Here is an 11,861-nt window from a genome sequence, read left to right on the forward strand (position 1 = left end):
CAATGTGTGAAGCCCATTTCTAGTGTCCCCCGCCGTGATATTTCTGGAATATTGCTAAAAGCGGCATAAAACCATACTCACTACCAGGAATGAAGAGTTTACACTCAATGTAACCGAGCCTCTGGTAAAGAGTAACTTACTTTGCAATGTCAGAATGTCTCTTTGTGTCTTGTTTGGAAAGCTACATAATACTGTTGTTCTTCTTAGAATATGAACATTCCTCTTCATGTGGTGTTAATTACTGGTACATTACACTGACATGCAGTGCTTGGAATATGTACATTCTACCGAGTCGTGTTCACAATATTACCAATTGAACGCCGAGGCTGAGTGCTGATCGATGAGTGCTGATATATTTGATACAAAACGACACAAGGGGGAGTGTTTTAAGCTTTTAAAAATCATTCTTCCGACGTCTTAAGTTTGTAAACAGTAACAAGAGGAGCATTTGCAAAGAGATTAGTGATGTCGTTTGATTTTGTCGTCATCATAACCGATGACGTCACAGTGGTGCAATTACATTGTAGCGATATCACATAGGAGAGATAACTTTATCTCACCCAAGTAAATTTCCTTTTTAAGCCAGTTTGGGATAGTAATTTGATATTTAGTTTGTGTTCAGAACCTCATATTCAACCAAATGTAGTGTTTTGTACATTACAATTTATGTAATGATAAGAATGTTACATGTTATTTCATTTCACCCGTGTGCCATTTAAAGAATATGGGTATTTCATTTTATGTGTTGTTAAGAAAGTTGAATTTAATTTCACTACTGGATTCTAAATTGACAACTGACGTTGTACTAAGTATTCTGAACGCACTGCTGAGGGGAGTCACATTTACAGAACAAAATGCCTACATACTGAAGCGACACATGTATTGTAAACAATGTGTACAGATAGCATAAGATAAACTTATAATGAGTTTGTAAAATCACATTCAAAAGGATAAAACATGCATGCACTTAGGTGTTCTAATTGACAGCATGTATAGCAACAGTAGCAAGTGTGCTTCCCAAAATGCAAACAAAATAATTTTATTTTTTTATACTGACATTGGTGATAAAGCATCTGACAGAGGTGTTTCTTCTGGCGAAACCCAAAGAAGTGTCAAGCATTTGGGAAACTTCATTCACCGGCTAAAGCCATGGTCGACCGCAATGAAAAAGAAAACTTCACAGGCAAAATTATAATTTAATTTAGTAATCCGACTTCTGTGAAAATCGTGCAAGGCATCTTCACCAGGAATGGGACCAATTAAATGAGAAAATAGCTGTTGGCAACTCGCACAATCTTTACACGGACCAGGGCGGTGTCGCTTAATTGATAATGGTTGTCGTCTGTTCTAACAAAAGCTGTCGTGAGATGGGTGATGGATTCTGACTATCGTATATCCGCTCTGTACGAAGATCACCTATCAGAAAGCCTGGCTTCTACTTGGCTATATTAGGCGCCATTCATTTAAACCCTGGTCTGATGATTAGAAGCAAAGGGGAACAACTCCGGAGGCTGATGCCTGCAGAAGAAGATAATTTGTGATTGCTCCAAAAGAATAGCGAAGATTCGCCTGCTCAAACTAATCAAAGACCTTGCAAGATTTGCGCCTAAGGCGAACCGTTCTTGAGTCTATATTGGCGCTCTGTCTTGTTCGCATAGACCGGGAATGATCGCGGACTTAATTTTCCCTTACAATACCCAATAACACAAGTTTTGATGTTTTTCATTGTTCACGTTAACTATGACAAATGATATCTGTAGATAGCTGGGGGATTGGCGTGTGCACCTTAATGAGTTTCTATGGGTGGTCAACCTCCCGTCTATTGACGATCAGACGAGCGTGTTAACATCAAGGCTCTTATTACGAGTATTAAAATTGACTCCTGGAAAATTGTGGTTATTGTTCCTATCTTTTTTGCGCTTGGAGGTCTCTCGCTTAAATGAATATCAGTATATTGGCTTTTGAAATTGCCTGCAACTATCAAAAAGAAATGAATACAATTGGTTTTTGGCGATGGAAGGGTCTTCCAAGATTAATATGGGCGTCTTTGATGGCATATTCCTGATCATGTCGACTGATGTATTGTGCTCGTGTCTTTGCACATCCGGTACAAAGGAAGCGCTATTAGGATAATTCCAAACTCCATGTCTTATGTTGGACAGGAGATTTTCTCGAATGATTCAGATAGATCGCATGCGATGTTTTAATTACGCTCATGCCAGGGCTGTAATTTACCTTGCAATCTTATTTTACAACACGTTGTTCTGTGTTGTGTATTTGCGAGAGATTACCTTTCGATTAGGTTTAGCATTCGTGTACTGATGATTCAGCACTTACCATAAGGGGTATAGACGAGGAAATATGCCTTATGTAATAACACGTTCTAACGCACAGTGTTCTAAGACCTCGGCATTTTTTCTGCAAGTCATTTTGGAAACTATTACTGGAACAATTGGCACGGTAAAAGTCATTGTCAAATTGTACCCAGAGTGAATCTGATGGGTGTGACAGAAGAAACTCTAATTTCCTAGAAAACCTTTGAATAATATATGAGGGATGTAAATACAACTAAAACTTACAGACTGTTTGTCGACTGGAACTTCACATCTCCTTCAACTTTAACACTGGGTTTGGTGGATAAAAACACACTCATCTCTCAAGCAGAAACGAAAGCAGTTCAGGCTTTGTTAACTTAATTATAGTGTTTTATCAAGTCATGAGTGCTGTATAATTCCCTTCAAACTGAGGCGTTGTTTTGGGAACAGCCGAACACAGTTCGCAAATTGACCGGTAAATTGTTGGAATGCTCGCCAATAGTCGACGATGCAATCTGCCATAGTGTTTTCTAAAGCACCCGGAGGCGATGCATTGAAAGCAGCGATTAAGGAACAATGGAACAGCAGGGTCGACTTTCGACTTAAGTTTGTGTCTTAAACTCCCCACGTCATTGGCGCCATGTCTACATAGCCTGTGTTGTGGATTTCTATAGCAGCTCCGGGAGGAGAAGCGGGGCTCATCGCAATTAGGAGATAATTTGGAGAGGATCTGCCCAGACTTTACACTGGTGACAGGGTTACTTAAGTACTCCAACTGAGGCGTGTGCGTGAATGCTGAAAAACCTTTACCTTTGCTCGCTACGTTTGGTGTTTCCGTCGCTCTTATGCCAGTACAAACCGTTTAATGCAGACTCTCATTAATTACACACCCTACAGAAGATTCAGAGGATCGTGTAAAATGAAACGTCTTTCATCCAACATTCTTCAACATTTCGTAATTTTGGGGGATTTTTGGACGCTTTTTGAAAACTCGATGTGTCAAGATATATAATCAGGTACATCCCCTTGAATTTGTCCACGTTCTGTTCCTACCGCTATCCAGGATATAACAATGTAAAACTATGTAGATACAAACATCCCTCTGCCTACATCACAATACCAGATTGCTACTTACCACGTTTTATCAGAATAACACATGCAAATATCGGCATTGTATTTATATTCTTCATTAAAAGTAGGAGGTACTCGGAAATAAGTAGAAATTTCCAAAATTGTAAGATATATTAGTTTCTAGTCATAGTTGTATGACAATAATGAACGAACTGAGAACACATTACAAACGGTAGTGAAGAAGGACAGTAGATGTTATGACCGTCAACGATCTTGAAGGACGAAAGGGGCAATATGGAAAATTTCAAAGTTGACGTTTTTGAATCAGTAGTGAGTAATACTGCCACGAGTTTGCAAACATTCATTCACCCGACGAGACAATCTGCGTATAAGTCTCCGAATGGCAATTTGAGGGAGTCTGTTCCTGTTTCCTCTTTCAACGCCTTGCCAAGTTGAATCAACGTGGTAGAGGGCCTATGACGTTGACGTAGACGTCCCCCTATCATGTCCCAGACGTGTTCAATGGGAGAAAGGTCTGCTCTCAATGTGGCCACGGTGACCATTGGCGATTTGTGCACGGTGAGCACAGGCGTTGTCGTCCTGAAAAAGAAAACGTCGATCCACACGCCTTGTAAACGGGACAAAGAAAGGATGTCAGTCTGTTGCCCCAATAGTACTGTCCAGTGACCCTTCCTTGCACAATATTGAGTGGGGTTCGGTTAGTCATGGTGATGCAACCCCACCGCCAAATCTGTCATGAAGTCTCAGGATGACATTGGCTTGAAGTTCATTTCGACGTCGCCAGACACGACCATGCCTATCAAGGAAGTGTTCAGTGTCTCATCTGAAAACACGATACGGGACCAGCAACGATAATCCCAGTTTCGACGTTGTGTACACCATTGACCTTTGTTGGCAATAAGACAATTTATAAGGGGCTGCACAACACGCGGCCGTCGAGCATGAAGATCAGCTGCATGTAGATGATTTCTAATCGTCTTATTCGTAACACGTACTGCAGTAACCTGATGCAGCAATTTGATTCGCCGTTTGAGCTCGATTTCGTTGAGCCTGGTTTCGGCTCAATCGATCCTGTACTCTTGTCGTAGACTTGAGACGCCCTGAACTGGGTCGGTCGTCAACATTTTGGGCTTGTTGGTACCTGTTCCATAGTCTGCTAATCACAGACTAAATTGAACGTTTTGGCCACTGCACACTAACTTCGGCTAGTTCCCAGCATACAAATAGCCCGTAGACGCTCCGCGCGTTCATACACAAACACTGAATGAATCAAGTTAATCAAAACTGTATGATAAAGAGAATCTACAGAAATAATTGACAGAAATAATGATCCTGAGAGATGAATCGACCTTCCTTGAAAGTTTCAAAGACAGGAATGACAGCCTACGCATGTGTGTAGCTACTGCTTGAGCCACGTGCTAACTATAGGATGTGATTTGGTGTTAAGTTTTAAAGACATTGCCGTTCTTGTATAGGATGTTTGTTTTATTTGTCTTGTCACAATTTATCTTTGTTCTAATACTTGGTATCAACATTTATATTTCATCATGTTCCCGAGGCAAGGGAGTTAACTGACTATAAATGTCCAGTTTCCACCCTTGCCGGAGTAGGCTGGAACTTCCAGCCACCAGTGGCTATCACGAATTATGTCCCTTCTATGTCCCTTCTATTGACCAATCAGATTCCACCTCTCTCGCTTACAATTGCTAAAAACAAACTGGCGGCGCCCAGTCAAGACCATCTGATCGATAATCAGGATCTTTATCGTAATAAAACGGGACTTTCATAGACAGGAAACGCCCTTGCCTCCGGAAGATGATATTTCACGATTTCCTACTTTTTTAAATTGTATATTTGATGACTAAGCTTTCCTAAATACCACAAGGAAGAGTTATCGGCTCAGCTCATCAACACTTTAAGTGTGAGCTACTGTCTGCAATACTACTATATATGTTTTGTTTTTAATTTTAAATATAGAGATCCTTAAATTTGGAAGGTCTGACTAAAGACACAAAACAGGATCTGGTAAAAACATAACTTGAGGGAGACAAGTTGTATCTGGGTGACACGGTGTACACAGAAATAAATACAAAGGTTATGTTGAGTGGAGGAGTCCTGTCTGTCTCAGCTCGGTATACACATTAACATTTGCTCTGTACAAGGCTATTCCAGAGTTTGTATTTTGTTTTTTGTCTTTATTGTCCCGGATCGTTTTATTATCAAATGAAAGTGTTCCATGTTATTAAATAGGTTTGCAGTAAGGAGATATGTATCAATGAAAATTGAAATGCCATATTGTTTTCCATGTAATTGCTAAATATAATAGGTCTATACTAAGTGATACATCAATACAAATGATATTCTGAATATTTGAAACGGTAAATTATCATTCCATGGACATTTTAATACTTCAGATGTTTTACTTCTTAAATGATTATTTGATAGATGAAAAAGGCTTGTTAGGTTTCATGTTGTAATTGCACGAGTATATATGGTCTATTGCTGTGTTAGGAAAAGGAGCATACGTAGAACAGACCAGCCCATTATTTGAAATGTTTTCTTTACCTATGATTAAAATTATCTTTTGAAATCACAGATATGTGAAAATGACCATGGCGTCTCGTTAAAAGGAAATACCGCTATGAAGATTACTTCACGCAGGAAATTAATGTCAAGTCTAATCTTGGATGTTAAACTTTTATCTTAATTATCAAATGTAGCGTCCGATCAATGAAAAAGTCATGTTTGAGTAATCAATTTAAAAATGTAAATCTTTCAAGTATAAACAAACTTTTGAAATATTGCCTCAAAACTCATTACACCAAAGACAGAATGAAAAGTGAGTTTTGAGCAGAATAACACTCCAGGATGCTAATGGGCATTATTACTTCAACTGATGACAAATGAAGAAAGGTTTATAAGCGCATGGTTTTAGGTTACTGACTGGGTGAAGGAGTTGACATGTCACATCAGGGCTGACAGGCGTATTGATCGCTTCAACGTAAGAGCCAAATCGCCGCCATTAGGGAAGATCAGCCCTCAAACAATTAGTTCCCATGAAAGACCAAGAAACGTCAATTGAGGCAAACCTTAGTTAAACGACGTTCTTATGTGAGCACTTGAGAAACCAAGCTAGGAAACGGGTGACTAATTTGAGAACAAATTCGCGATTTCTGACCTATGGTGAGCCGTAGGGAACATAATCCGTACGTCACGAGCCCGTTAGCTTCGACAGGCCGCCGTAGGTCAGATTTGAAGAGGAGCCAGAACTCGCGAACGCGCGTGGCTGTCAGTCTTCAAAAGTCAACCATGTCTTTATAAGCCCAATGTTCTTCTTCCCCGACTTTTAATAGTGTCCCTGTTAAGGCTTCAGCAAGATCGTGGCTAATCAGCACCCAGTAATGAACGATCGTATGAAATCGTCTTTGAGAAGACGATTCGCTACACTATAATGAGGCCAATAGTGACGACTGCTTTCCCCTTCGTATATCGCCCTCTCCGGGGAAAAGAGAGCTTTATGGAGCAGCTAAAAGCCCTAAATGGAAGATAAATTGGCCTGCACGTATCGACTATCACCCAGCAATTAGCTTGAACAGGCACTGTCGCTGACTCGAAGTTTAAAAGACAGCAAATCCAAGACGGATGGCTTGAGCCTTTGCGAATGACAAGGAGCCCGTAAAATCTGAGCTTGATGTCATCTCCTCGTATCTTGAGGGAAGGGTCTAGCGGACAAATTCGATTACAACCTAATGACGTTTTCATTACAGTAATTGTGTTTATTCGCAGGCCCTCTCACTGAGCGCGAGGCGCATCATTTTGCTGTGGGCACCGAAGACCTACAAGGGCTTCATCAATGGCATCCGACTCCCATACTTTCTAATGATTAGGAAGGTGTCGGGCTCAATAAGTCCAAATAGCAGGGCTTTTCTTGCGTTTAGAGCTAGCCTCGGGGCAAGCGATGCCTCTCTGTTTACTAAATACGCTTTCGCTGTGGGGTGCTACCGTTTTCACGCTAAAGTAATCCCAATCTAAAGATTAGATTCCTCATAAAACAAATTACTTGTGCAATATAAAAACAGAACTTGTCGTTTGTAAATATAACGGTTTACACATGGCAAAGGCTGCACAAACACGTTATATCACTAATCTAAATCAATCAGCGACACGTACAATGTAGGGATTTGTTGTCATTGGGAAACTAACTCACCTTCAGATTGTCTTTTAGTGGATTTTGCGAAACTTTAATACATTCTGTTATGGTTTATGATTCATTTTGTATTCTGTTTACGTGCATCAAAGTAAATTACAATTCTTACATTGTGTTCATATGAAACATGTGCGTTAAGTGCTATTTTTATCTGTCAAACAGACAATGAGTAAGAAATGATGTTCCCAAGTGAATCATAAAATGCTAGAAAACAATACCTGAGTTTAAAATAATACATCCCATGTAAATTATAGATAAACGATTACATTTTCAAAACCTCAAATTTCGTTTCTTTGAAGTGCGGGCTTTATTTACGCTTTCCAGATCAGGCTTGATCTTGACGTTTGTAATCAGTGTCTAGTGTTAACCGTAGCAATCTACTTGTGTCATAGGTTATCACTGACGGTTAGATTGATGAGACAAACACTCAACACACTGATGTCACACAGCGTGAGACATACACTCAACACAATGACGTCGTACAGGGTGAGATATACACTCAACACACTGACGTCATACAGGATGATACATGCACTCAACACGCTGACGTCATACAGGATGAGACAAACACTCAACACACTGATGTCACACAGCGTGAGACATACACTCAACACAATGACGTCGTACAGGTTGAGACATACACTCAACACACTGACGTCATACAGGATGATACATGCACTCAACACGCTGACGTCATACAGGATGAGACAAACACTCAACACACTGATGTCACACAGCGTGAGACATGCACTCAACACAATGACATCGTACAGGGTGAGACATACACTCAACACACTGACGTCATACAGGATGATACATGCACTCAACACGCTGACGTCATACAGGATGAGACAAACACTCAACACACTGATGTCACACAGCGTAAGACATACACTCAACACACTGACGTCATACAGGATGATACATGCACTCAACACACTGACGTCACACATTGTGAGACAAAACACTCAACACACACGTCACACAGGGTAAAGCATACACTCAACACACTGAATTCACACAGCGTGAGACATACACTCAACACACTGACGTCACACTGGGCGAGACATACACTTAACACATTGACGTCACACAGAGTAAGACATACACACAACACACTGACGTCACACAGCGTCAGACATACACTCAACACGCTGACGTCATACAGGATGAGACAAACACTCAACACACTGACGTCACACAGGGTAAAGCATACACTCAACGCACTGATGTCACACAACGTGAGACATACACTCAACACACTGACGTCACACTGTGTGAGACATACACTCAACACACTGACGTCACACAGAGTAAGACATACACACAACACACTGACGTCACACAGCGTCAGACATACACACAACACACTGACGTCATACAGAGTAAGCTATACACACAAACACACTGGCGTCACACAGGGTAAAGCATACACTCAACACACTGATGTCACACAGGGTGAGACAGAAACTTAACACACTGACGCCCCACAGCGTCAGACATACAATTAACACACTGACGTCATACAAGGGGAGACATACAATCAACACGCTGATGTCACACAGGGTTAGACATACACTCATCACACTGACGTCATACAGGATGAGACATACACCCAACACACTGATGTCATACAGGGTGAACCATCGGGGTGGGGCATATACCCAAGATGCTGACGTCTCGTAATGTGAAAAATACACGCCCTACAATGCATATACTCAACATATTTACGTACAGAAAGTTGCAGCATACCGGCGCAGCATTTATATCATACAAAGTGAATCACATATGTCATATTACTAAATAGTACATAGCAAAATTTGTTGTTAAAGCTTTATTTGTCTCATAAATAGTAATATGATAATACATTTTCATGTCGATTGTCAGTAATAAATTACAAGTATATATGTACATGTTATGACTCTTAAACACATAGGCTATTGACACAGACAACGGACCCTATACGTCCGTAGAAGGTTTGCTCAGCGCGTATGAGTAAGGATGGAAACCTCTTGTGAAATAAAGGGATTCGCTTAAGTGTGGGAATCCAAGCTGCTTCGTCCTATCCCCCACATCGGGTGTGCTGACTCTCTGCAGATCCCTGTAGAACAGATTAGGAACTCTCAGTAGCCGGGAAGGAACATGGCCCATGTTAGCATTTTCAAGTTCGGAAGTAATCTGTCTTTTCCATTTGTTTCTGCGATTTTGGAACCAGATTTTGACTTGAGTTTCAGTCAGGTTTAAGGAAGCTGCCAAACCTGCTCTCTCGGAACTGGATAGATACCTCTTCATGTCAAACGTTGATTCAAGTTGAAAAACTTGACTTCTGGAAAACACAGTTCTGGTTTTCTTCTTCCGTTGTTTATCTGTGTGCCCACATCCATCTGTAGAAGGTACACACCCTTCACCTTGAGAGGACGAGAGTTTATAGTCTTCATCTTCGTGAAAGAAGTCTGACTCTTCAGCACCGGGTTCTGGTGAATCCTTATCCACTGCTGTTGTAGCCGTGGAGGTAGGGGATATTACCGGTGGTGTTGATGACGTTTCAGGAGCAGAAGAAGGTGGTGTCGGTTTAGTGTCTTGGTCTCTGCTGTCTCTGTACGCATGGTACCTTTCCAGTGCCCTTCCATACATCAACTGTTGCTCAATGTCTCCATCTAAGACCAATCATTGACAAAAATAGAATTTAGACATAAAATATTAAATATAAACTACGCAAAGCAGTACGCGTTTTAAAAGGAAAAATACACATTTCGGCAAATTGTAATTGACACGATGTCCTAAATAACTAAGAGTTTGGTGGTATTCAATTCTATATTTAATGTCCCATTTACTTTAAATCCTCTGTTTATAAAATAAATTCTAAAATGATTCATATGACAACTTCTCAAAAAGCACGAGGCATACATTTACTAAATGAAAATAATTTTTCTATCTTTGACAAAACGTACAGAAAATTCTATATGACAAATGCGTGTACCTAGTATTTATCAATGCATAATGTATACATGCGAACTGTTGTAATTGTATACACACAGTTAATACTATTTGAAGACAGTACTTCAACAATGACTGAGAAAACAATAAGTGAACAGTTCAAACATATCCAAGGAAAACTATCATCTTCTGCCACCACTCTGTAAATGATTAGTGCATGTGTAAACTTTCAATAACAGTTGCATTCGTAGTTACAATGTAAGAATATATTTTAGCATCTGTCACTGACAACTGTCTATGTTGAAGTGTTTTTTTATGTTCTAGTACACATCTAAATCATGGTCATCATACAAAATATAATTAATATTAAATGTAACCGTTTTCTACACAAGAAGAGCATCCCGTCACATCAGTAATGTTTCGACGACTCTCAGATTATCACATACAACGGGAGACACTGTAATCGATATCAGCATTGTATTTGGCTTCCTTTCATAATACATCAAAATCAATAAAACTATTGCATCTAGATTCAAACACGTCAAAATATATTACAGTATGTATGATGGCAATATGTTACAGATGTATGATGGCAATATGTTACAGACGTATGTTTATTTAAGTCGCATTTGGTTCCTGCTTGCAAAAACACTATTTGTTGTATTCCCCTGGATGATTGGGATGTAATGTGCACTCTGCTACATAAACTCAACACGATGGAATAAATCTGTACTTAAAGACATTCTTGGATGAAATGAATATCCAAGCAAGAACAGCATTATGAGGAATTTATATAATACTCACACTGAAGCTGCTGCCGTGTTTGTGAGAGCTGATACCATGCCTGTAGTTGTCCGAGGAGGGTGGGGTTAGGTAGTGTCCGGTTGACTTGACCCCCGAGGGTTAACAACTGGACGTCTGGTGTGACCAGTGGGAGGAAGCCCAAATAGGCCCTCCGCAACACTTCCGGATCTCGGGTATCCCATAGCGGCTTTATCACTTCTGGAGACTCACACGTATCTGTGGACAGAATACTGTCTATAGAAAATGTCTTTTTTCCCCTACTTGATCCGCCAGCGTCAGACATTGTTGGCTGAAGTCCTTAGTGGGCTGGGTAGTATGTGATCTTTCTCAAGTATCACATCTAATATTGACAAATATATGTGTTTCACGTGTAGTCGTCGGTGAATAGATCAAACACAATGTCAACGTGGATAACGACAAGCACTAGATAAGTTAGGGGGCGATCGGACACACCTGTATGATGCGTCAGGTGAATGGACATGAAATTGAAGATGTCTGTTTATGAA

At 40.3% G+C, this 11,861-nt stretch overlaps 1 protein-coding gene across 1 annotated transcript; it reads right to left on the reverse strand.

The window, feature by feature from the left end:
- Positions 1–9,573: 9,573 nt before the first annotated feature.
- Positions 9,574–11,638, reverse strand: LOC139453176 (homeobox protein HMX3-like). Its single transcript, XM_071234807.1, has 2 exons — positions 11,356–11,638; positions 9,574–10,271 (listed from the first exon to the last, which is right to left on the reverse strand). Exons 1-2 carry the CDS (start codon positions 11,636–11,638, stop codon positions 9,574–9,576), a joined length of 981 nt encoding a protein of 326 aa, XP_071090908.1.
- Positions 11,639–11,861: the final 223 nt, after the last annotated feature.

This window comes from Haliotis cracherodii, unplaced genomic scaffold, assembly GCF_022045235.1.
Source record: "Haliotis cracherodii isolate W230 unplaced genomic scaffold, xgHalCrac1.p SCAF_9, whole genome shotgun sequence".
NCBI classification, from domain to species: domain Eukaryota; kingdom Metazoa; phylum Mollusca; class Gastropoda; order Lepetellida; family Haliotidae; genus Haliotis; species Haliotis cracherodii.

Excerpts from the sequence above, each read along its gene's own strand:
- LOC139453176 (XM_071234807.1), bottom strand. The coding sequence starts at position 11,638 with ATGTCTGACGCTGGCGGATCAAGTAGGGGAAAAAAGACATTTTCTATA. Across the intron at positions 10,272-11,355 it reads AACACGGCAGCAGCTTCAGT|ATGGAGACATTGAGCAACAG; the intron begins GTGAGTATTATA and ends GATTGGTCTTAG.